Source organism: Megalobrama amblycephala, unplaced genomic scaffold (assembly GCF_018812025.1).
Source record: "Megalobrama amblycephala isolate DHTTF-2021 unplaced genomic scaffold, ASM1881202v1 scaffold485, whole genome shotgun sequence".
Lineage (NCBI taxonomy): Eukaryota > Metazoa > Chordata > Actinopteri > Cypriniformes > Xenocyprididae > Megalobrama > Megalobrama amblycephala.
This window is the reverse complement of record NW_025953406.1, coordinates 62,020-89,685: the sequence shown is the minus strand read 5'-3', so window position 1 is coordinate 89,685 and position 27,666 is coordinate 62,020. Positions and strand designations below refer to the sequence as shown.

At 39.3% G+C, this 27,666-nt stretch overlaps 1 protein-coding gene across 1 annotated transcript; it reads right to left on the bottom strand.

Annotated features, from left to right (window-relative positions):
* Nucleotides 1-2,558: 2,558 nt before the first annotated feature.
* Nucleotides 2,559-27,460, bottom strand: LOC125261794 (golgin subfamily A member 6-like protein 22). Its single transcript, XM_048180344.1, has 4 exons — nucleotides 27,258-27,460; nucleotides 26,825-26,866; nucleotides 26,107-26,751; nucleotides 2,559-5,236 (listed from the first exon to the last, which is right to left on the bottom strand). The coding sequence occupies exons 1-4, from the start codon at nucleotides 27,361-27,363 to the stop codon at nucleotides 3,297-3,299; spliced, it is 2,733 nt and encodes a 910-aa protein (XP_048036301.1). The 5' UTR covers nucleotides 27,364-27,460; the 3' UTR covers nucleotides 2,559-3,296.
* Nucleotides 27,461-27,666: the final 206 nt, after the last annotated feature.

The window sequence follows — 27,666 nt, the reverse complement described above, 5'->3', positions numbered from 1 at the left end:
TTAGTGACACTTAGCCTACATTTTAAAACCTTTATGGCAACATTTTATTTTGATAATGGCAACATTTTTATGAAAAAATATTTATTTGAAAAGGGCAACATTTGTATTTTAAAACCTTTATTTTAATCTGGAAACATGACACATCATTCCACAATATTTCTATGATTAAATCGCTGACTCCTCCTCCATCAGCCAATCACTGTGTGTTTACTCCATAGCAACGAGGTCAACCCCGCACTTACTCTTAGCTTAAGACTTCAGTTTATTACTTAGTAAAAGTTTGTCTCAGCAGCTTTGTGAATAGGTTTTAAGAGAAAACTCTTAGCTAAAAACTTTTACTGCTATTTAGGAGAACTCTTAGTGGTAAGATAAAATGTTTTGTGAATACGGCCCCTGATCATTAGCCATTTAGGACACATTAGCCAATTTGATCACATCAGGGCCGGATTGGGACTCATTTTCAGCCCTGGAGTTTCATGCCTTAGACCGGCCCACTTTAATTCACGACTGACTATATTAAAATAATGTAATTAAAACCTCAGTATATAAGTCTGCAATAGTGCACTGTTCTCTACAGCCTTGTAAATAATTGTATTTTTCAAAAATATCTTCAAATACCCACGATAGTACAAATGATAGTACAAAAATGCTAAAATTTGATATAGAGTTATTTTTACAGTTATAATATGATATAATGATTTTATAATGTGAACCATTGATTCATTCTCTAACCATCTAATGCAGGGCTGGGCAAACTCAGTCCTGGAGGGCCACTGTCCTGCAGAGTTTAGCTGCAACCCTGATAAAACTCACCTATGTGTAATCCTGAAGACCTTGATTAGCTGGTTCAGGTGTGTTTGATTAGGGTTGGAGCAAAACTCTGCAGGGACGGCGGCCCTCCAGGACTGAGTTTGCCCAGCCCTGATCTAATGGCTGTAGTTAAAAATTCATGTTATTTTAATTTTAATTGAATTAAGTGTTTGCTTTCCAGTAAATGGCAGTAATTGTCCACTAAACCCAGGCACATTTTTCATGTCTATCACTATGAATGAAATTTAGAAATGTAGATCTTTATTAAAGTGGATTTAACATAAAATTTTGCTATTTTATACAAATGTATATACTTAAATTATTACAAATTGAGACAAATAAATAACACAAAATACCATAAATCCTACAAAATTGCACAGCTTTACAGTAAAATATTAAAGTAAGCTATTATGTTTGTTTAAAAAAAAAGCTACATGTTGCAAAATCACATTTTACTGTCTGGTTAAGCTAGTTGGACAGAACAATGGATATTGTTGGCCAATGTGTAATAGCATAGCAAGCAACATAACATTAGTGATAGGCCATATTTTATTATTTGCCTACTATTATTACGATATGATTAAGCTGCATACATGCTGCAAACTTTTGCATGTTTTCCCCTCTTCCCTTTTATTTGTTTATGTTACTTAAATCGGCCTCCGGTGGCTTAGACCTTTTGCCTTACCATAATTTAGTGTTGATTTAGAACTTGTCCCGCTGTCCCTACAGACGTCACCTCATTCCTTCTTGTATACTTTTGAGTGAGTTGTCTTCTCTGAGCGCACACTCCGAGTCCCTCCCGACCAGGTTAATTTACCCACCGAGTGACATGATATCATTGACGTTGCGTGCAAATGAGCGGTAAAAACCCGATCGCGCATTCGTTTGTTTGATTGTTTGTTTGTTTTTTCTTGCGCGGGTGCCCCGTGCCGCCCTGGGCCGTCCAGGCCTAAATCCGTCACTGAATGTTTTTTTAAGAAAAAGTTAGGCTACTCAGGGGTGCGTTTCCCAAAAGCATTGTTGGTGAACCATGGTCGTAAGTCCCATTGAACTCTATTGGTAATGACGAAACGTGCGACCATAGTTCGCTTTGGGAAACGCACCCCAGCTTAGTACAATTGGCTGCGTCGACAGTTTCTATCTATCTAGAGCAGGGCTGGGCAAACTCGGTCCTGGAGGGCCGCCGTCCCTGCAGAGTTTTGCTCCAACCCTAATCAAACACACCTGAACCAGCTAATCAAGGTCTTCAGGATTACACACTGGTGAGTTTTATCAGGGTTGCAGCTAAACTCTGCAGGACAGTGGCCCTCCAGGACCGAGTTTGCCCAGCCCTGATCTAGAGTATCCATATTTCAACCTAGTGCCATGACAACACCGGCCCTCGCGGCCAAATAAACAGACCGGCCCACCGGGAATTCTCCCGGTGCTCCCGATTAGCCAATCCGGGCCTGGATCGCATTAAGTGTCCTCTGTATCTGGATAACTGATCAGATTTCTGTTTCCTGCACAATATTTAAATTAGGTGCGTTTCAAATGGCATAGCGTAAAACAACTTTCACTTTTTCCACAAATAGAGAGCTTAATGTACCAATTTAAGATTTCCAACATTAATCTTGTATGGTGAAAAAAAAAATCTCTATATAAAAATATATATCTATATATATAATATAAAAATATCTATATAGGGAGCAGATGCAAGGTACTTTTTATTTTAATTTATTTATTTGAAACAAATACATGAATGTGAAATTAACAAACAAATTTTAAGCCAGACAGCGATCCTTAATATTTAACATACATTTGAAGAGTGTTGTTCAAGAAGTTTTCTGATAACATTATGATAATATGAATCAAATATTCATGACAATATATGGTGATTTCATGGAACATTGTTTTGAAAGTGTTTAATTCTAACACTTGTAACCTTTACATAAATTTCAGAGAAAAGACAATATCAATGAGACAGGCTACAAAACTTTCTGCAAAACTTTCCCACGTTCCAAGGATGTTCTTTTAAAACAGCCACACAATCTTATTCATCTGAAGATAGTCGTTGTAAGTGTTTTAAAGATGTGCCAAGAATACTGTTGTAAGAATGTTTTCTCCTAACACTGATGAAAAATCTTCTACAGCTACGAAACTTCTACAAAATTTACAAATTATGTTTTTGTGCTAATCTTTTGAGAACATTAATAAAGGCCTGATAACTTTGAACAAAAATTCTATTAACATTACTGAAAAAAAAAAAAAAAAAAACCTTTATTCATAACTTTGGAAAACCTTATCAGAATTTTAGTCAAAGTTATGAGAATATTCATTAACTGGAATCCTGTTAGCTGGGCCCTTCCCTCCCCAAAATGCAAGATCATTTTAATCAAATAACATACAAAAAAAAAGAAAAAAAAAAAGCATTTTAAGCTTGTAATATGTTGTTTAAAATAGGCACTAATTTTTATGTAAAAACATAATTGTGCTGTTAAAAATTATCACATAACAACACAACTTTTTTTATTTTTCAGTTTTTCAGTTTCTTGTAATAGCACTCGTCTTTCCTTTTCTTTCTTGTCTTTTTGTTCTTTTTCTTCTTCTTTCAGGTGTTGACAGAGTTTCTTCAGTATTTCATGTTGTTTCTTATGATCTTCCAGCATATTTTTGAGCTCCTCTTTTCCCTCTCTGAAATCATTCAGTTCTTCTGCTTGTTTTCTGGCTTCGTCTTCATGTTGCTTCTTCATGAATTTTATTTCTTCTTCATGTTTCTTTTTCATTTCATCTCTCTCTTTCTCTTCTCTTTCTTTCCTCTTCTTCTCCTCCTCTTCTCTTCTCTTGATCTCTTCTTCTTGATCTTGTTTCAGATCTTCAATCATTTTCTTCCATCTCTTTCTCTCTTTTTCTCGTCTTTCGTCATCTTCTCGTTTTCTTCTCTCCCACTCCACTTTTCTCTCTTGTTCCAGTTGTTCATAATGTCTTTTCATTTCATGTCTCTTTTTCTCATATTCTCTCTCTTTTTCTTCTCTTTCTTTTCTCTGTTTCTTTCTCTCCTCCTCTATCTTCTGTCTTTCTATTTCTGCCTCACTCTTAAACATCTTTATCTTTTTCTCCAGTTCTTCTCGTTTTTCTCTCAGTTGTTTCTCGTGTTTCTCTTTTCTCTTTCTTTCTTCTTCCTCTCGTTCTCTCATCTGATGTTTCATTTCATCCTCCCATTCTCTCTGCTGTCGTCTAATTTCCTCTTGAATTTCCTTTCTGTCATTTTCAGCCTCTTTTATTTTTCTTAACCATCTCTGTCTCTCTTCCTCTTCTTCTTCAATCCTCATTTTCTCCTCCAGTTCTCTCCTTTTCATTTCTTCTTCTTGTTTCATTCGTAACTCAACTATAATGCATTCTTGTTCATTTTTCATCTTTTCTTGATCTCGTCTGTATTTCTCTTCTCTCTTTCTATCTTCTTCTTCTCTTTCTTTTTGCTGTTTTTCATACTGTAATCTCTGATTTTCAATCTCTCTCTTCATTTCTTCTATTTTCTGATGATATTCAGCTCTTTTCTGTTTTTCCTCTTCTGATCGTTTCTGGTTTTCAATCTCTCGTTTCTTCTTATCTGTTTTCTCTTTTTCTTCAAACTCTTTTATGAGTTGTTTTTCTTTTTCTCTGAAATGATTCTCAATTTTCTTTCTCTCATTATCTGCTCTTTGGTTCTCTTCCTCAAGTCTCTTCATCATGTCTCTTTCATGTTTGGCTTGTAATTCTTCTATCTGATTCTGCATTTCTCGTTCTCTCTCTTTCATTATTTCCTCCATTCTTCTTTTAATGCTCATCTCTGCCTCCTCGAACATGCTGTTAGTGAAGTATAGGCCTTGATTAATATTTTTCAGCTCTTCTATCATGTTTAACAATTGAATCACTTGAGTTTTTTCTCGTTTTTCTTTGTTATTGAAAGCCAGGAATCTGTTTCCACAATCTCTGATCAGTTTCTTGAGTTCAGCAGACTTACTTCTCTCCACATAATCTTCTATAGACTCGTTCTCAAGATCATCTCCTCTAGTGAACAGAACGATGCTGAACTGAGCAGCTTTTGGGCCAAAGATATTCTTTATCAGATCTACAGTGTCTGCTTCTTCCTTAGTGAATCTTCCCAAACTCAACACAATGACAAACACATGAGGTCCAGGTGATGACAGTGAAACACATTTCATTATTTCTTCCACCAGTTTTTCATTTGACAGTGTTGTGTCAAAGAGACCTGGAGTATCAACAACAGCTACTGATCGACCATTAACTTCACCAACTCCCTTCTGACACACACTTGTCACTGAATCCGAGCTTGATTGGCTCTGAAACTCATTTCTTCCCAGAATAGTGTTTCCTGTTGCACTTTTTCCACTTCCTGTTCTCCCGATCAGCACAATCCTCAGACCCTCTGGATCATTTGATAGATCTGCAGCACATGAAATACAGAAATTAATATTTGAGATCACAGCAGAATTTAAATACCTTTTCAAAATAGGATGTTGCTGTACTTTGTTAAATTATATTATAGACACATTATGCATGTTTAATGCTATATGTCTATAATTTTGTTTATTGATTATTGTAAACAAGGTAACACTTTACAATAACAGTGCATGAATAATCATGAACTAATACCTGAATTAATAGTTACTTCAGCATGAACTCATGATTAGTGAAGATATGAACTAATCATGAACTAATGAAGAGTGATCCTTAACTACGACAGGAGTCATAAGGATTCATGCATGAAAACAGAAGCATTAATACATGTTTGATAATTAATGCATTAATTAACATTTAGGGTAAACTAAATAATTCAGGCTCCATTAGAGTAAACAAGAAGTACTCTGAATTTGAATTAAATGTGATTTAATACTGTCATAATTTACACTGTAATATCATAATCTGCAGCTTTGTGACAAATAATTGGATTGGCACATGATTATTTAGCCATTAATTACATAGATCTGTCTAACCATTAATTACATAGATCTGTCTGAGATCTGTCTCAGTTTTGAGTTTAGTAGCACTGAGTAGCTCAACGCTGCTGCCTGCCTGCTGTCTGACCTACGCTCGGAGCTTCGTGGAGTTTATCCTAAATCCTTCTCTTTATTCCTATTCACATAATATAACTTTCTTATTTTTCACTAGATTACTTAACCTATTGCATAGTATTACTAAACGGAACGATTTATTACTAGCAATCCACCAGCGTAATCACCTAGTGTTAGCCATAGCCCGCTAGCCTGCTAGCTACCATCTACTTTCTTTTTTCCTCTAAACCAACCTTCCTTGTCGATTGAATGGCGGATTTATCCGATGTATGTTATTCTGATCTGTCCTCGCCAGATCGGGAAGCTGTGGAGACGTTGCTGCCCGGCATTCATCGATCCACCGCGAGGTACAGCGTCCCGCACATCACCCTTGCCCCAGGCACCGGCAAGCGACCGAGACATCCAGCCAGCGAGTCCCGTGTGCGTTGCAGTTTTTCGGACGGCGTTCATCAAACACACGGTCAGTCACAACATGTATGTTAGACCCAATGCCGACTAAACTACTGAAAGAAATGCTTCCAGAGGTCGTAGGTCCACTTCTTGATATAATGAATTAATCTTTAACACTAGGATACTTGCCAAAAACCTTTAAGCAGGCTATTATTAAACCTCTTATTAAAAAAACTCAACTAGATCCGAGAGATTTAGTAAATTACAGGCCAATCTCGAATCTACCTTTTCTGTCAAAGATACTAGAAAAGGCAGTTTCAACACAACTGTGTTCCTTTTTAGAAAGAAATGGAATCTGTGAGGATTTCCAGTCAGGATTTAGACCATACCATAGTACTGAGACTGCTCTTGTTAGAGTTACAAACGATCTACTCTTATCATCCGATCGTGGCTGTATTTCTCTATTAGTGTTATTAGATCTCAGTGCTGCTTTTGACACTATCGATCATAACATTCTTTTAAAAAGACTTGAAAACTATATTGGCATTAGTGGAATTGCTTTGGCATGGTTCAAATCGTACTTATCTGACCGTTATCAGTCTGTAGTAGTTAATGAAGAGATGTCGTATCGATCACAGGTTCAATATGGAGTACCACAAGGCTCAGTACTAGGACCGTTGCTTTTCACTCTGTACATGCTGCCCTTAGGAGAGATAATTAGGAAGCATGGTGTTAGTTTTCACTGCTACGCTGACGATACTCAGCTCTATATTTCCTCGCGCCCTGACGAAACCTACAAATTCACAAAACTAACAGAATGCATAGCTGACATTAAAAACTGGATGACAAGAAATTTCTTATTATTAAATTCAGAAAAAAACTGATATCCTAATCTTTGGACCAAAAACTTCCTCACGAAAAAACCTTGAATACTCTCTAACACTTGACGGGTGCTCCATTAAATCTTCGTCCTCAGTTAGGAACCTGGGTGTGCTCTTTGATACCAATCTTTCATTTGAAAGTCATGTTTCTAGTATCTGTAAAACCGCCTTCTTCCATCTAAAAAATATATCTAAATTACGACATATGCTCTCAATGACAAATGCGGAATAGTTGATTCATGCATTCATGACCTCAAGACTAGATTATTGTAACGCTCTACTGGGTGGTTGTTCTGCTCGGCTTTTAAACAGACTACAGTTGGTCCAAAATGCGGCAGCTAGAGTTCTTCCTAGAACCAGAAAGTATGACCATATTAGCCCAGTTCTGTCAACATTACATTGGCTCCCTATTAAACATCGTATAGATTTTAAAATCTTGCTACTTACTTATAAAGCTCTAAATGGTTTAGCTCCCCAGTACCTAAGCGACCTCTTAATGCATTATAGTCCTTCACGTTTATTGCGATCTCAGAATTCAGGCCAGTTGATAATACCCAGAATATCAAAATCAACTGAAGGCGGCAGATCCTTTTCCTATTTAGCACCTAAACTCTGGAACAATCTTCCTAGCATTGTTCGGGAAGCAGACACACTCTGTCAGTTTAAATCTAGACTAAAAACACATCTCTTTGCTCTTGCATACACATAACACATTATCAATACATTAACATTTTTCAAATCCGTTAAAGGATTGTTATGCTGCAATAATTAGGTCGGCCGGAACCGAGAACATTTCCTATAACACTAGATATACCTGTACATCAGAATAAGAATGGCATCTACGCTAATATCTGTCTCTCTGCTTATCCTGAGGTTTGCCGGGTACTGGATCCAGGCCGTATCCAGATCAGATGGAGAACCTGTGTCTGGACCTGACTACAACGTAGCCCAGGAGACAATGGGCCTACAGATCCAGTTCTGGCTGCATCTATAATTCAGATTTTTAATCCCCTTATCCGCTTAAATATATTTATATATAATCTATTTTAATCTCTATAATAAAATGTATAATTCAGATTTTGATCTCCATATCCATTTACATATATTATATATATCTTCCAAGGGGTTTTTTCCCTCCTAGGACTTTTTTCCCAGTGTTAGCACGCTGGGTTTTTCTCCTAGGGGGTTTTTTCCACCCCTGGGAGTCAGCCGACATATTAATGTAGCACCATCTTGTATATGTTACATATTACCACGCTTGGTTGTACAGCTTATTTTTAACCACTTCCCTTTTTTCTGTGCTTCTAATATGTAAAGCTGCTTTGAAACAATTACCAATTGTAAAAGCGCTATATAAATAAATTTGACTTGACTGACTTGACTAACCAAATGTAAAATAGACTAACTACCACTAATAAATTTAATTTGATCTAAACCGTTTTCTGATTTTTATAGTTCATTTACACTTAAGCCGGGTTCACACTGTGCGATTTATAATAGTCCTTTGCGATGGTTACTTGTCAGACTGTACGAACATGATCCTCATGTCACACTGTGGGATCTCAGCTGTCATTAATGTCAGACTGCACGACAGTAAAAACGCGTTAAAAATGGACGCGCACATGAAAACTTGTCCGGAGTTTTACATCATCAAAACATACACATTCGTTGACAGTGAGCTGCATTACACGCGGGACTGAAATGGTGGCTAACAAAGACATCTCTATCGTTAATTTTGATCACAGCTTGTCTTGAAAAAAGAAGACAATTTGACGTTCGTCGTAGGAGAAGTCACACTGGAGGATTGTGCGCCAAATCTTCTGACACTGCCAGAATTTCGTCGGAGGTAAAATTTGATCGCAATGGTCATTAACCGGCTGTCGGTGAACATGTCAAACTAGCGATCAAAGACAACAGATTTTAGGCTAAGATTATAGGAATCTTTTAGGATTTGCAAAATTTGTCTCAGACAACCAAATCTTGGCCAAAATCGCCCAGTCTGAACCAGCCTTTAGTCATAGCTAAATAGTCATAGTTTATTCCAGGAACTAAAGTATGTAGGGTTTGTTTCTGGTGGGACACTCATTAGTGGCGCACGCTAGGTGTTCTCATGGGGTGCTTCTCAATATCCCTCCTCGTCTCCTCGCTCCTCCGTCCTCCATCCTATGACCCGGAAAACGATCGAGCTCAGCCATCTTGAAGGACATCTCAATTCTCTAATTGCACCGCGAGGAGACGAGGATCGAGGAGTGAGGAGGCTTCCTGAGGAGTCATGAGCGAGGATACACAGGTGCATCCTTTGCGGAAGTCTTTCTCATCGAGAAACGTGACGCACGTATAAATTCTCCTCCCCCTCCATATCTGTCACAATAATATAAATGTATGCTTTACTTTTACAGTTTAAATAAACTTTATACCTCATATATTTCAACGGGGCATCTTGCTTTATTAATATTTATTATAATTTTTTAAAATAACCAAACTTTTTAAACATATGGATAGGTCCCTGAAGTGCAGCTGATGACGCTTTGAAGTGACGCTAAAGGGAGTGAGGATATATCATTTCACTTGATTCAATTCCTCTGTCCTCGCATATTTTCCTTGCTTCCTTCCCTCGCATCCTGAAGAGGTGGAGCTAAGACGTGAGGAAAGGAAGCAAGGAAAGGAAACGAGGATGCACAAATAAGAAATGAGAAGCACCCTTGGAGTGTTTGTTGTGTTCCTTCGGCAATGAGTGGTAATTTTAAACTAATAAATGTTGACTGCTTTGGTAAACCGAATTAATAATTAAGGACATGTTTACATGTATGTTTTATTGGGATTTTCAGGAGGTTATATGCAGTTATTAACTGTATTTGTATTTTTGTCATTTAAATGTATATGCTTTGATTAGCATTAGCTTGTGGACGCGCCCGATTTTACATGTAAATGTGCCTTATGTTTGTCTTTACAGGTATGTTTATGGCTTGCTTTCAAGTCCATATATGTTTAATTATATAAATAAAAATAAAATACAAATACTTTTTATTTTGTTTTTTTTGTACCGGGGTGTAAAGGAATAAGGATGGCACTCTTAGTGTTTATTCATTTATTAGTTAATGATTTGAAAGTGCATCATTGTGTCATGACTTTACTTGAGGGGGCACAATCATAATTAACTCATTATTAACTAACCATATACTAACATCAACTAACGGTTTGTTAATGAACACTTATGTCATGACTTTATTTGAGGGGGCACATCATACTTAATTCATTATTAACTAAGCATATACTAACATCAACTAATAGCTTGATAATGCATAATTATGTCATGACTTTACTTGAGGGGGCACATCGTAAACACTTCACTGTTAACTACTTACCAAATTCAGCTCATGATTTATCATTAACTTATTATCAAATACACGTGTACTAACACAACTATATAAGTGTTCAGCCCAGTTAAGTGATGTTGTGTGACTTTTCAAAAAGTCAGAGAATGGAGGTACAGTATGATCACGGCCTGCGTCTGGATGGAGAGTGAACTTCTGAATCTGATCCCAGCAAACGCTCCCTGACCTTAGTTCATGTTTCCTGTTTGGTTATTTTTTTGGGGAACCGATTCCTCAGGAACTTTTGTAAGTCACAGTAGTTTAGTTTGATAGGAAAGAATATCACAAAACAGATCAAGACCTTTTAAGATAAATTATTAGTGAAAATAATGAAAAAATAATCCTGTGCCTTTCAGTAATGTTTATAATGAAGCTGCTGATGTCAGTAGTTTAAATTCTGTCAATAATAAATTGTTTAAATTTATTTCAAAGTCCAAATATGTATTATTCCTTCTTATAGAGACTGTTTGATTTAGTTTACCCTAAATGTTAATTAATGCATTAATTATCAAACCTGTATTAACGTGTAGTTAAGGCTTCTGTTTTCATGCATGAATCCTTATGACTCCTGTCTTAGTTAAGGATTACTCTTCATTAGTTCATGATTAGTTCATATCTTAACTAATCATGAATTCATGCTGAAGTAACTATTAATTCAGGTATTAGTTCATGGTTATTCATGTACTGTTATTGTAAAGTGTTACCGTAAACGGTTTAAATTGCTTATAAAGGCTGGTTCACACTGTGTGATATATAACAGTCCTTTACGATGGTTACTTGTCAGACTGTACGAACATGATCCTCATGTCACACTGTGGGATCTCAGCTGTCATTAATGTCAGACTGTACGACAGTCAAGACGCGTTAAAAACGGACACGTGCATGAAAACTTTTCCGGAGTTTTACATTATCAACTCACACGTTCGGTGACTGTAAGCTGCATTACATGCAGGACTGAAATTGTGGCTAAAAACGACATCTCTATTGTTAATTTTAAACACGGCTTGTCTTGAAAAATGAAGACAATTTGACGTTCGTCGTAGGAGAAGTCACACTGGAGGATTGTGTGCCAAATCTTCTGACACTGCCAGAATTTCGTCTGAGGTAAAATTTGATCCCAATGGTCATTAATCAGCTGTCGGTAAACATGCCAAACTAGAGATCAAAGACTATAGATTTTAGGCCAGGATTACAGGAATCTTTTAGGATTTGCAAAATTTTCTCAGACGACCAAATCGTGGCCAAAATCGCACAGTGTGAACCAGCCTTAACAGCCCAGGCTCATTAGAAAAACCTCATTATTGCAAAATGCAAAATACATTGCATCATGCACAGTTTCAAAAGTGCAAAACTGTTTCAAAACAGTTTTAAAGACTTGGAATTTGTACATATACCCCCAGTTCTGAATTGAAATGTCCAGTGAGTGGCGCTAAAATGCTCCATCACTTTTAATAACACCTGCACTAAACCCTAAACCTACCCAATAATGATAACAAAAGCAAAAGTGACAGAAAAACTCAACTGTACCCATGGCATTTTATCTTGTTTTTGAACTCTTTACCGTAACTCTTCGCATCGCAAGTACAATTCTGTACTAGCTAAGCTACCGAGCAAGCTTATTACATCAGTAAAACGGAACATCTGGAGTTGGGTAAGTGATGCAAACTCCAGAATATATTAGTTTACAAATCATGCACTATGGTAAGAAGGAGGTCATAACATTATTGTTCAAGGAGCCGCATGAAACCAAGTGTTTATCAATCCATAATCTGGCCCTGTAATCATAATTGTGTGGGAAAATGATTAAAAGTGCTTGCTTTTTTATTTCCTCTAGTGTTAATTTCTGTTTTAAAAAAACTGCAGTCATATGTACTTATTCGTATGTATTTTGCGTTTTTTTTTAAATATATGTCAAAAGGTATTTTTCCAGTGAGCCTGTGTTGACTTAGAATATTAAAAGTTGAAAATGATTATTTTCTCTGCAGCTTGGTTGACAATTTGAAAATTAGTATTTTCAACCTGACAAATTTAGTTATTTAAACTTATGGTTCAATAGTTTTTAATACAATAGTTAATGTCCATGTAACCTAATTTGGCTTAGGTTACATGAACTTATGTTTCAGTTGAGAACATTATTCCCAATTAAATTAATTTCTTCTGCAAATAATAACTGATCTGATTTTGTAAACTGCAAACCAAATAAATTACATTTCTCAAGATCTGAGCAGAGGATGATTAAACAACTACAAAAACAGCTATACCAGCTTCACTTATTACAACCAGATTGACTTTATTTCTTTCATGTTTGTTTCTGAGAATTAACAGAGGTTTAGCTCTAATAAATGTTAATTATTTTTTATTGAAACAAAAAAAATAGTTTGAAGTCACCATTATAGTGGTGTTTTACACCAATTGCAGCAGTGTTTCATTAAGAACATCTAGTTTACGTATGTAACCCTCATTCCTTGAAGGAGGGAATGGAGACATTACGTCAGAACAGACGTATGAATGGGGTCTCACCCTGAGAGCCCAGTCACCTTCGAGTGGTAACAAAACGAGGCAATGGTACACTGAGTACCTTGGTCTGCATGATTTGCATCGTGAGCACAATTCCGCTGTGTGGGTATATAAGGAGCATCATGAGTAAATCGCATTCAAGTCTTCGCTTCAGAACCGAGCCATAAGACCCGGCTATTTCAGCATAACAGCAATTCTGACATAACGTCACCGTTCTTTCCTTCAGGGAATGAGGGTTACGTAGGTAACCTAGACGTTCCCTTTAAGTCAGTCATGTTCTATGTTACGTCAGAACAGACTGACAAATGGGGTCCCCTACAAAAAAATAGCTGTCTTCCAGTGATCTGCAAAAGTGGTAGCACCTTGTAGTGAGGGAACCCAAGCAAAGGGCTATACTTAACACAGAATACACTGGGTAGCATATTCCAGCTGGAAGTATGCCAACAGGCTGCCTACCCGTTGGAAGTCTTACAAGCTCAAAATCAACATATACATAATGATACATAATCTCTGAGCACTCATCCTGTAGGGTGGACCTATTTCAGCCTCAGAGAAGGCAAGGATACTTGCCGAGGGAAAGACACATGCACAGGAGACTTACTGTGGAAACACATGTGAGATTGCCAAGGGGAATCACAACATATGGAGGCACCTAATCTAACACAAGTGTTCGATATCAGGAGCGCAAAGACAAGATCTTCAGCTCTATTGAAAGCAAAGGTTCAAGGGAGCTCCTCGGAGTGCACATAAGACAACTGCGTCCTCCCCCAAGAGAGAACTTGCTGAGTGTAAGGCGGATTGGGCCTCCTGGCCCCCCTCAGGAATCTGATGATCAGGTTGTGCTTCCCAAGAGACTTGCCATCAACAAGGTCATGGTAAGCTGCAAAAGCAGCCACATAGACCTTAAGGGTGGAAGAAGGCAGCCTTCGTTCCAACCTTTCTTGAAGGATAGAAAGCACTGACCCGATTGGGATTTTCTATCAGAATTAGTACTAGCTGCAGAAAAAGTCCTTGTTGTTGGTGATTTTAATATCCATGTAGATAATAAAAAAGACTCATTGGGATTGGCATTTACAGACATTCTAAACTCTATTGGTGTTAGACACGTGTCAGGACCCACTCATTGTCGTAATCATACTTTAGATCTAATATTGTCACATGGAATCGATATTGATGCTGTTGAAATTCTGCAGCAGAGTGACGACATCTCAGATCATTATCTAGTCTTGTGTATACTACATTTAGTCAAGGCTGCAAACTGCCTCCCTCCCATAAATATGGTAGAACCATCACTTCTACCACTAAAGATCACTTTATAAATCATCTTTCTGATCAGTTTCATCGCCTTAGCATACCAGACAGCTTAGAAGACCTCAATGCTGCAACAGAAACTATTGCCTCTGTCTTTTCCAGCATTTTAGACTCAGTTGCTCCTTTGCATTTAAAAAAGATTAAGGAAATTAATCCAACGCCATGGTACAATGAGCAGACTCGGGCCCTAAAATCAGCAGCTAGAAAAATGGAGCACAGCTGGAAGAAAACAAAACTAGAAGTATTTCGCATTTCGTGGAGAGAGAAAATTATTGAGTACAGAAAGTCGTTAAAAACGGCTAGATCTGCCTATTTTTCAAAACTTTTAGAAGAAAATAAACACAACCCTAGGTATTTATTTGATACAGTGGCTAAATTAACAAGAAATAAAGTTTCAACTTCTGATGTTTCCAAAGAGCACAGCAGTAATGACTTTATGAACTTCTTTACTTGCAAGATTGATAATATTAGAGAAAAAATTATAACCATGCAACCGTCTACTGCAGTATTGTGTCAGACAGTGCATTGTAGTGTCCCTAAAGAAAAATTCAATTCATTTACTGCTTTAGGAGAGGAAGAATTGTCTAAACTTGTTAAATCATCAAAATCATCCACATGTATGTTAGACCCTATACCGACTAAGCTATTGAAAGAGATGCTTCCAGAGGTCATAGATCCTCTTCTTAATATTGTTAATTAATCTTCATCACTAGGATACGTACCAAAAACGTTTAAGCTGGCTGTTATTAAACCTCTTATTAAAAAAAACACAACTTGATCCTAGAGAATTAGTCAATTACAGGCCGATCTCAAATCTCACTTTTCTATCAAAAATACTAGAAAAGGCAGTTTCATCACAACTATGTTCCTTTTTAGAAAAAATAGTATCTGTGAGGATTTCCAGTCAGGATTTAGACCGTACCATAGTACTGAGACTGCTCTCGTCAGAGTTACTAATGATTTGCTCTTATCATCAGATTGTGGTTGTATCTCTCTATTAGTGTTACTGGATCTTAGTGCTGCATTTGACACTATTGATCACAATATTCTTTGAAATAGACTCGAAAACTATGTTGGCATTAGTGGAATTGCATTGGCATGGTTCAAATCATACTTATCTGTCCGTTATCACTTTGCAATTGTAAACGAAGAAAGGTCATATCAATCACAAGTTCAATATGGAGTACCACAAGGCTCAGTACTAGGACCATTGCTTTTCATTCTGTACATGCTACCCTTGGGAAATATCATTAGGAAGCATGGCATTAGTTTTCATTGTTACGCTGATGATACTCAGCTCTATATTTCTTCGCGCCCTGACAAAACTTACCAATTCACAAAATTAACAGAATGTATAGCTGACATAAAAAACTGGATGACCAGTAATTTCCTAAACACTTCTTCATGTAATAACCTAGAATACTGTCTAACACTTGATGGCTGCTCTGCTAAGTCTTCGTCGTCAGCTAGGAACCTGGGTGTGCTCTTTGATACCAATCTTTCATTTGAAGGCCATGTTACTAGCATCTGTAAAACTGCATTCTTCCATCTTAAAAATATATCTAAACTACGACATATGCTCTCAATGAAGAATGCAGAACAGTTAGTTCGTGCGTTCATGACCTCAAGGCTAGATTACTGTAACGCTCTACTGGGTGGTTATTCCTCCCGCTTGATAAATAAACTACAGCTCGTACAAAATGCAGCAGCTAGAGTTCTTGCTAGAACTAGGAAGTATGACCATATTAGCCCAGTTCTGTCATCACTGCATTGGCTTCCTGTTAAACATCGTATAGATTTTAAAATCTTGCTAATAACTTACAAAGCACTAAATGGTTTAGGCGGTAGATTCTTCTCCTATTTGGCACCTAAACTCTGGAACAATCTTCCTAACATTGTTCGGGAAGCAGACACACTCTGTCAGTTTAAATCTAGACTAAAATTGCATCTCTTTAAGCTGGCATACACATAACCGTTAAAGGATTATTAGGCTGCATAAATTAGGTCAGCCGGAACCGGGAACACTTCCTATAACACCAGATGTACCAGATGAAGAAGAATGGCATCTACGCTAATATTAGTCTTTCTGTTTATCCCGAGGTTTACCGTAGTCAACCGGATCCGGGCCGTATCCAGGTGAGACCGAGGACCGGCGCCATGACACGGCCACAACGCAGCCCTGAAGTATCAACAGAGATTGAGTCAACTAGATCATCCATTGTGAAGGCCTCATCTACACAACGGCCAGTAGCACAGTTCCTCAACAGACCGTCCATACCGGCGTGATGAATATGATCCGCAACTGGATGGAACTGAAATAAATACTTTGAATGTTGCGATTGTCACAGACACGTCAGGTTCCACCTCACTTCCTTACCCACGCACTCAATCACCAGCATACTAATCACCGCCACCTGTGACTCATCAGCACTGCAATCACCACCACTACAAAGCCACCACACTCACACACACTCACTGTCCGGTCTCGTTTGCACTACAACATATGTATGCTTACCTTAAGGACTCTAAACACCATACTTACCTGCTCCAGTCGTCTCCTCCATCTCCGTCGTCTCCAGTTCCCCTTGTGTGCCTACCTGCCTGTGTGTGTGAGTGTCTCCGCCGATTCCTTCCATCACATCTCTTCATCCGTATCTGCAAGACAATATCAGGACAGTATTACATTCTCTTCATCTCTCAAGAATCCATTATCTGCTTACCATCACCCTGTGCTCTGCTTAATGTGAATAAACTTACCTGGATTGTTTTATACCTCTGCCTCCGTGTCTCTGTTGTAACAGAAGACCGGACCATAACAACTTCACAGCATGAGCACCAATGACCCGTTTCAAGAGCTCGTGGACGCACTGCGCCGAGCACTCACACTACAGCCAGCCTCATCATCACCCTCCACCGCTGCAGCTTCCGCACCCTCCGTCACCGCTCCTTCTCCAGCATTCACCGCCAGTCCCATGGCCAAACCGGCGCCCTACTCAGGATCGGCGGAGGAATGCAGCGGATTCCTTCTCCAATGCGAACTGGTCCTGGAGATGCAGCCGGACCTCTACACCACCGACACGGCTAAAATAGCGTTCATCATTTCGCAACTGCAAGGTAAAGACCTGCAATGGGCAGACTCTCTGTGGACCCAAAAAGGCCCTGTTGTCAAATCATATTCGGCGTTCGTCTCTCACTTCCGTGAGGTCTTCGGGAAACCTCTGACGGATTCTTCCACTGGTGAGAAACTCTATAATCTAAAGCAAATAAATCTCTCTGTAAATGAATATGCCTTGCAGTTCCGAACGCTAGCCGCCACCAGCGGATGGAATGAACAAGCCCTCATCACCACTTTCCGTCAGGGGTTGGAACCCAACGTGCGGCTGCATCTCGCTGCATACGAGGACTCAATGGGACTCGAACGCTTCATCCAACTCGCCATCCGCGTGGGTTCTCGTATGCAGGCGTGTCTCCTCGAGCACCAGGGCCAGCCATCTACCACCAACCTCCTCCGCCGGTCCGAACCCGTCAGCTCCCCAGAACCAGCCACCGAACCAATGCAAATCGATCATTCACGTCTCACCTCAAATGAAAGACAAAGAACGCTGACCCTGAACTTATGCTTATATTGTGGATCTCCGGGGCATGTCATCTCCACATGCCCAACCCGTCCTCCTCGGCCCGTGGTGAGTGCTATTTTTCCCTCCATTCAGAAAATGAAACCACTCACTACTATTGTAATCCTTACTGCTGCAAATACCTCTGTTCCAGTGGTGGCGCTCCTCGACTCAGGGTCAGCAGGAAATTTCATCTCAGGCGCCCTCTGTCGTGCAGGGCTGCAGGGAGTGCGCCATCTCCAAGAGCCCACGCCATCTTCCCACCGGCAAGCTCCTACCTCTGCCCGTTCCTGAGAGACCCTGGTCACACCTGGGAGTGGACTTTGTCACTGATCTCCCTGAGTCTGACGGTCACACGTGCATCCTGGTGGTGGTAGACCGCTTCTCAAAGTCCTGCCGCCTAATACCCCTGGAGGGTCTACCTACCGCCATGGCCACTGCTGAGTTAATGTTTAACCATGTTTTTCGTCATTATGGAATACCTGAAGATATAGTCTCCGACAGAGGACCCCAATTCGTCTCCCACGTCTGGAAGGCCTTCTTCTCCCTCCTGGGTGTGACCGTCAGCCTGTCATCTGGATACCATCCTCAGTCGAACGGGCAGACGGAAAGCAAGATCCAGGAGATAGGCCGCTTCCTGCGTACCTTCTGTCACGGCCACCAGAACTCCTGGAACCAGTACCTGGGTTGGGCCGAGTACGCACGGAACTCCTCCGCCAAGCCACAACTGGACTAACACCCTTCCAGTGCGTACTCGGCTACCAACCCCCACTGTTCCCCTGGGATGGGGAACCTTCCAACGTCCCTGCAGTCGACTACTGGTTCCGGGAGAGCGAGAGGGTTTGGGACTCAGCTCATCACCAACTGCAGAGAGCCTGCGCAGACGCAAGACGACAGCAGACCTTCGGCGCTCCGAAGCTCCTACCTATCAACCGGGGCAGAAGGTCTGGCTGTCCACCAGGGACATCAGGATGCGACTGCCCTGCAAGAAGCTGAGTCCCCGCTTCATTGGCCCGTTCACCATCATCCGGCAGATCAACCCCGTCACCTACTGTCTCCAACTCCCGCCACAGTACAGTAGAATACATCCTACATTCCATGTATCACTGCTAAAGCCTCACCACCCTTCTGTTGTTCCCTCCACAGAACCTGACATGGCAGCCGCCGAGCCCCCCCTTCCACTCATCCTGGAGGACGGCACAGCCTACGTAGTTCACGAGATCCTGGATTCCCGGCGCCGTGGTGGTCAGCTTGAATACCTCGTCGACTGGGAATGCTATGGAGAACGAAGAACGCTCATGGGTTCCCAAGAATGATATCCTTGATCCTATCCTGTTACAGACCTTCCACGCCAACCACCCAGACAGACCTGCCCCACGCCCTAGAGGAAGACCACCACGACGTCGGGGTCCGCGGCCCTCAGGAGCGGGCCATGGGAGGGGGGGTACTGTCACAGACACGTCAGGTTCCACCTCACTTCCTTACCCACGCACTCAATCACCAGCATACTGATCACCGCCACCTGTGACTCATCAGCACTGCAATCACCACCACTACAAAGCCACCACACTCACACACACTCACTGTCCGGTCTCGTTTGCACTACAACATATGTATGCTTACCTTAAGGACTCTAAACACCATACTTACCTGCTCCAGTCGTCTCCTCCATCTCCGTCGTCTCCAGTTCCCCTTGTGTGCCTACCTGCCTGTGTGTGTGAGTGTCTCCGCCGATTCCTTCCATCACATCTCTTCATCCGTATCTGCAAGACAATATCAGGACAGTATTACATTCTCTTCATCTCTCAAGAATCCATTATCTGCTTACCATCACCCTGTGCTCTGCTTAATGTGAATAAACGTACCTGGATTGTTTTATACCTCTGCCTCCGTGTCTCTGTTGTAACAGCGATCCTATCAGACTTATGATAGCAACCTGAATCGTAACGAAGCACTGTTCGCCAGAGGAGAACTGACCCCCCGACTAAGCCTGGTTTTTCCCAAGGTTTTTTTTCCCTCCATTTTAACACCTATTTGCCACCTGTTTGCCACCTGATGTCACCTGTTGGAGTTTGGGTTCCTTGCCGCTGTCACCTTTGGATTGCTTAGTTGGGGACACTTGACACTTGACATTTGATATTCAACAGTGCTTTGATCTGCCTGCATTGACACTATTCTTTAAGAGCTTCTGTGCAGCCAAAATTATATACCAGTTAACACTGTAAAGCTGCTTTGACACAATCTGCATTGAAAAAGCGCTATTTAAATAAAGATGACTTGACTTGACTTGACATGCTTAATGCCTCAATGCATTCCAGGAGCTATGGGTGAGTTTTTCATGATGCACCTATGCGTTGTAGCATGAAGCATGTCAACATTGTTGAGATTCATAGGCTTATTCTTGATGTCTGTGTGTGAGTAATTCTCCCAGCAGTTCAAAGTGCTTATTGTGTAATACGTTATAAACTGGCGAATTAATGTTTTAAGAATCATTCAGTTTACCAGATTAAAACACTGCGAGATCTCCTGCTGTAGAATCACAAGGCTACTAGTCAATGATTCTTATGAGATCAGGCTATAAAATAATTCAACATCATTTTTTTCTTGCTGTTCATGCCATAAACAGTTACAGCAGCCAGAGAAAAATGCATGTTAAAAAAGTCAAGGGTCAAGAGCCCAACTGAAGCAAACGCTGATCACAATGGTGAATAATATTTTCAATGGTAAATAATAGTCTCAAATGAAACTATTATTTTCTATAAAACATCAATATGTAAACCTCGGTTACTTCTCAATAAGAGCTTCTGTAGACGTTTAACAGACATAAACTTAATCTGGTTAGTAATAAGTGAAGCTGGTAATGCTGTATATGGAGTTGTTTAATCCTCCTCTGCTGGTATCTTAACCCTTGTGCGGTCTTCGTTTGGGGACTACGCTCGTGGTCTTTGGGGTCTCTGGAGACCCCAGCAACAAAATGCAATTTTGTAACAATATAATATATTTTTTAAAAACCAATGTAATTTTACTCTGTTTATTAATGTTTTACTCAACATTTGTACAGTTTTTGGAGGATTTGTCATATCCATTAAATTTATATAAATAAATAAATAAAACAAAATTTAAATAGGTTTTTATGCAAAAGCAGCTTTTTATGTAAAATTCACTTTATAAAAGGCCCAGATTTCTAACTTTGATTCATGTGGATAACATGGATAATTTGACATGGTTTAGTGTAAGATCTTTGGATTCATATCTAAATGTTATGAAATCACAATCATAACAATAAAAATTACTTTTTGTCAAAGTTTAGCATTTTTTGTACTGAAAAAAATCAGTTTTTCAATAATATCATCAATAATGTAACCCACAGAGACCCCACTTAGAAACTGGACAAAATCCATTCTCAAAATCAGAAACAACGCACAATACACAGACAGAAATGAAGTGGCACACTTCCAAAAACGCAAAAAACATCCCCAATACAAAAAGAACATGCTCACACACGCACACACAAAAATAAAAATTATTTATTTTATTATTTTATTATTTTTATTAGAAAATTATTATTGAAAAACTGATTTTTTTTTACTTTTAAAACTGCATTTTTCAAAAGATGGGCAAAAAACTTACACTAAACCATGTCAAATTATCCATGTTATCCACATGAATGAAAGTTAGAAATATGGGCCTTTTATAAAGTGAATTTTACATAAAAAGCTGTTCATGCTTAAAAAATAATTTTTAATTTATTTATATAAATTTAAAAGATATCACGAATGCTCCAAAAACTGCACAAATGTTGAGAAAAAACATTAATAAACAGAGTAAAATTACATTGGTTTTTAAAAAATATATTATATTGTTACAAAATTGCATTTTGTTGCCTGGGGTCTCCAGAGACCCCGAAGACCACGAGTGTTACTATTTTTTTACACTAACATAAAAACAAGATATCACTCCAATTGTTTTTTTTTATTTGTAGATCTTAAAAGTGTTAACCACCGTACAAAGTCTCATGCCATTTGGACAAAGGGAACATTTTTTTTTTATTTGAGCAAACGTCATTTGGGGTCTCAAAATACCCCGAAGACCGCAAAGAGATTTAACATCTTTTATCTTCAGTTGATTTCCTCTAAGGCTATGGCTGAAGCTATTTGTTGTTCTTGACAACGGAAGTGAGATCACTTCTGTCATCAGAGCGCGTTTTCAGACCTCACACACCGGATGCTCAAGGCAGTTGGACATAGGGGGTGCATTAGAGGTAAAAAAAATATATAAATACTGTTTGGTTTCTTGCACAAACCTATCATTTTGTGTCTTAGGATATCAATGTGTCGTCACGAGCCACAGGGTTTAATTTGGATTTGTCTGTGCATGTTTTTTTAGATTTTGTTCCCATTGACACGCATTATACGGCTGACAGACCGCAGCGGTTAGAGTTAAAAATCATCATTTGTGTTCTACTGAAGAAATAAAGTCACATACATCTTGGATGCCCTGGAGGTTAGCAGATAAACATCAAATTTTCATTTTTGGGTGAACTATCTCTTTAATTTAGTGTTTCTCAATGGGGGCATTCAGAGAACAATGGGGGGCGTTCGAAGCAAGATTTTTGAAAGGGGGATGTTCAGGTGTTCTTGGGGGTTGTTCACGAGTTTACACCAAAGATCCAGGCAAGACAAGATTAAACTTGTAATTACTTGCAAAAGAATTGCCTACAACATTCTAAAAACAGCCAGTTTAATGTGACATGTAAGCTATGCATCGTTTCTTTTGCATCGATTATTTTTCCAGTCATAGACCAGCGCTAAAGCACTGACAAGAATTCACGTGCATAAAAAATGTGTTTTGCGCTGACAACAATCCGGTGGTGGCTAGAATCCAGCGCTGACTAGAATCACGCAGTGAAGGAATTGAAAGTTGACAAAGCATTTAAAATGTATTGACTTATATTTGTATTGACCACTTATATTTTCAAATATTTTCAATAAATCATGTCACAGCGCACTCCCTCACCAGAGTACTGATCACACGCACCTGCACTCAATTAGCACTCTAATCTGTTTCTCTCAAGACCATGGCTGACCCAGAATCTGTGCCTAAATTGTGGTTCTCCTGGGCATATAATCTCTGTATGCCCAATTCGTCCTCCTCGTCCCATGGTGAGTGCAATCATTCCTTCCATAAATAAGATGAAACCACTCCCCACGATTGTAAACCTTACTACTGCTGATGTTTCTATTGCAGTCAATGCACTCCTTGATACTGGGTCAGCAGGCAACTTCATCTCTGGTGCCCTCTGCCGTCAGCTCAAGCTCAAGACCACGTCTACGCTGTCCACCTACCAGATCCACTCAATAACTGGAAGACCTCTCAGTCGAAAACAAGTACTTCAAAGTGTTGGGCCAATTCAACTCCAAGTGGGCATACTTCACGTGGAACAACAAGATCTGCTGGTTCTGGAGGATTCCACCACTGACGTGATCATAGGGTGCCCATGGTTGGAGCAGCACAACCTAGTCATCTCATAGAAGACCGGTGAGATCCTGAAGTGGGGTGATAACTGATTCCCGAACTGTTTCTCTGCTTTTCCTGTACCAGCATATGTGAGGGGGATGAGTGGAAGACAGCTTTTGTGACCCTTACTGGACACTATGAATATAAGTAAGATACACTATAAATAAGATACTGAATCCACGGCAGGCGCGCCGGGCGCTATTCTTCACCCGCTTTAACTTTACCATCTCCTACCGTCCAGGATCCAGGAACATCCAGGCAGACGCCTTATCACATCTCCACACTCCAGAGAAAAATCCTGAGGAACCTGAAGCCATTATCCCTGAGAAACGTATCGTCAGTCCCATTACCACTCATCCACACTTTCCACACATCACTGGAAACTGCCCACCCTGGGGTCAACGAAACCCTCTCGCTGCTGAAAGAGCACTTCTGGTGGCCAAATATGGCAGCAGACGTCAGAAGGTACATGCAGGGATGCAAGGAATGCTCCATCTCCAAGAGTCCACGAATCTTCCCTCCAGTAAACTCTATTCTCTGCCCGTTCCCAACAGACCCTGGTTACACCTAGGAGTTGACTTTATAACTGATCTACCTGCTTCCAATAACTGTACCTGTATTTTGTTCATTGTTAACAGATTCTCTAAATCTTGTTGTTTGATTCCTTTAAAGGGACTGCCCACTGTCATGGAGACTGCTGAACTCATGTTCAACCACATCTTCAGATACTACGGTATCCCTGAGGACATTGTATCGGATAGAAGACCTCAGTTCATCTCCCGGGTATGGAGAGCGTTCTTCTCACTCCTAGGTGTGACCATCAGCCTATCATCTGGATACCACCCACAGTTGAACGGGCAGATGGAGTGGAAGATCCAGGAGATCGGTTGCTTTCTCCCTACCTTCTGTCACAGATACCAGGACTCTTGGAACCAGTTCCTGGGTTGGGCCAAGTACGCACAAAACTCCCAGAAACCCTACTACTGGACTCACTCCCTTCCAATGCGTACTCGATTACCAACCCCCATTGTTCCATTAGTCAGGGGAACTGTCAAATTAACTTCTGGTTCTGAAAGAGTGAGAGGGTCTGGGACTCTGCACACCAAGAGCTTCAACAGTGTACTGTCACAGACACCATCCAATCTCAGCGCACACTCCCTTCCCCGTCCAGTACTGTACCCCGTCCACACACCTGCACTCAATCAGCACTCCAATCACGCACCAGTTAAAAGACACTCACTCAGTCACCATCCGGTCTTGTTCGCATTAAGCCTTACCTGAATGCTTACCTCAAGGACTCCAGTCAATCTACTTACCTGTCTCCAGCATTTCCAAGTCTCCTCCTGTGTCCAAAAGGACAGTCTGTGTGTCTTGTGTCATCAACCCGGAACTAAAGTTCGAATCAGTTTGATTAGTGAAATGGCTCGACCATTTACCCGAGAATTGAATCAAAAGAACATTTCGTTCAAGAATCGAACATCATTACTGTGCGAATCTTGATGCAAAATTCAAATCAAAAATTTGATTAAAAAACTGCTAGGCAATCACAGGACAATTCCAATCGATAATGTGGAATTAACAACATGATATTTATATCATCAAATAATACACTATAAACATGATCAGTAAATCAAACTTCATCATCAAGTAGATAACATCATCTGAACATAATTTCTCTTGTTTTTCTTGCCATAACAAGCAGTTACTGTACCCAGAGAAAAACTAATGTTAAAAAGTCAAGCCAAACTGCCTAACTAAATACTGCACTGAACACAATGAAGGTGACTTCAAACAAAACATTTTCAACCAAATGTTAACATTAAAAAAAGCCTCTGTTAAAGCCTCTGTTAATTTTTAAATAAGAACTTGTGTAAACATGTGAAATGTAATAAGTCATGCTGAGTTGTTTAATCAGATCTTGAAGAAGATTTAAACACCCTTCTACTATATTCAGTTGATTTCATGTAAGGCTGTGTATGAAGTCAGTTGTAATGGTCTTCAACCGTTATTTCCATTAATGCTAAATGTGTGGCACCCACTAGGTTTTTGTTGTTTATTCCAACCAAAATTTGACATTAGACCAACGTCGGAGCTTGACATCAAACAAATACTGGATTTAGATGTCAACCCGATTTTCATTTTCAACCAAAATCCAATGATGTGTCTGTGTAAAAATATCCATATTTAACAAGTTATGAAGTAAAATATCAGACCCTTTTGTATTCAACGTACAAATAATGAAAAGTGTAAAACTCTTGCAGTCCAAAAAGCTTACGCTACATCCCACGGATGGATGTGGATAGAAGCACTTTTTTTTTTTTTAACTCAAACTCGTGACCCCTGTTCACTGCCATTATAAAACTCATACGTGTCAGGATAATTATTAAAATATCTCTGATTGTATTTATCAGAAAGATAAAGTTTAAGTCTAGGATTGCTTGAGGGTGAGTAAAGCTTGTGGTAATTTTCATTTGAAAGTGAACTAATCATATAACATAAGGTGTTCATAACTAACGGTCAGTCATCACTCAATTAATCTCTTAATTATTTAATCAACTGAGATTAGTTAATTTAACAGGTTTTTGCAGTGAAATCATAATGGGTCATATCAGAGATTTTGAGAGAAATATACACTTACCTTGTGATGGAATCCTCTGTTTCAACTCTTTGATTTCAGTCTCCATTCTCTTCAGTTCTTCTTTATATTTTTCCTCTGTTTCATGTCTGACTCTGTTCTCTTGAGCTTTCACATACATCTGAAGTGAATATGGTTCAGTCTTCATGTTCTCTATATAATCCAGTAGTTCTGGGATCTGTCTTGAGCTTTCAGGTTCATTTAACCCAATAACTCTGTACTGATCACCATATAGTGTGATTAATCTCTGAATTTCTGGAATGGATTTGATATGATTTGTGAGTAAGTCTCCAACAGAGAATTCTGAGGTGAAGAGCAGTATGAAATGCTTTCTGGAATCAAATATGTTCTGGATCTTCTCCATTTCTGCTTTGTCTTCATTATTAGGAGTACCAATAGACATAATGAGGAGGAAAACATGAACTTCAGAATCACAGAGAGACACACAGTGGAGAGTCTGACGCATCACTTCCTCCTCTGAGAGCCGACTGAGAGCTGGAAGCTCCACCAGACTAATCAGATGTCCATGAAGCTCCACTTCCCTTCTCATACACTCTGATCTCCCGAATCTCTGCTGCAGGATCAGCTCTGATATGCTGGACTTTAATGTGTCATCACTCCCACACACAACCAGATTCAGCTTTGACACTGAAAAATGTACAAAAAATATATATTGGACATATATTAAGTAAAGTACATAAAGACTTACACAGAGACTTACTAGGGCGATTGGTATCTGGACTTTCTCTCTCTCTTTTGTTCCCTGCAGTCAAAAGAAAACACACACATATGTTTGTAATGTTCTTATTTGTAATTTGCTTTGGAGAGAAGCATGTGTTAAATTAATAAATAACACTTTTAAATTTACTGTGACACCATAGTGTGACAAAATTGCTCACAGAGAAAGATTTTGGTCATGAATAATGTTAACACATGTTTGTCATATATAAATAAATATTCATCATATCAAGTCTGCGTTTGTGTCAACATATTCTACTTTGTGCTATATATGGTGTTTGATTTTGTACTAGGTAATTTAATGCAATTACATTCATTAACTTGTACAAATAATGTGTATATGCAAATGTACTTTATGTATCTATAATGCTCATTGAGGCCACTTTATTAAAAGCAACACAATCTTGAAGACTTACGAGATTTTGGGAAACTCAGTGAAACCTTTTTCTCTTTATGGCTCTCATATTTCTTAAGGCTCTTTGAGAGAATGCAGTGGTCTGGATTTGTCCTTTGATGAGCCATTTTCAGTTGCCTCTTTAACAGGAGGAGGTTCACTGTCAAATGCTGCTCGTCCCAACAGAAAGTTTTCCACTCCACCGTTTTCTGATAAGTTTTTCAACACTCTAAAACACAGGCACATTCTTTGTAACAGCATTTGATTAGGTCGCAAACACAAATATACATACATTATATGGTTTTAAGACTTAAAGACTTCTTCAAGACTACTTTATTGTCATTGTAACAGAGTTCCAACAGAATTCTCTATGGCACAATCATGTCCACGACATTATATTATATATATATATATATATATATATATATATA

Bases quoted from the DNA above. Each gene is read 5' to 3' on its own strand.
- LOC125261794 (XM_048180344.1), bottom strand. From the start codon at position 27,363: ATGGCTCATCAAAGGACAAATCCAGACCACTGCATTCTCTCAAAGAGC. The intron at 26,752-26,824 runs GTAAGTCTCTGT...TACATTTTTCAG, and splicing joins TCCAGATACCAATCGCCCTA to TGTCAAAGCTGAATCTGGTT. The intron at 5,237-26,106 runs GTAAGTGTATAT...CATGTGCTGCAG, and splicing joins ACAGAGGATTCCATCACAAG to ATCTATCAAATGATCCAGAG.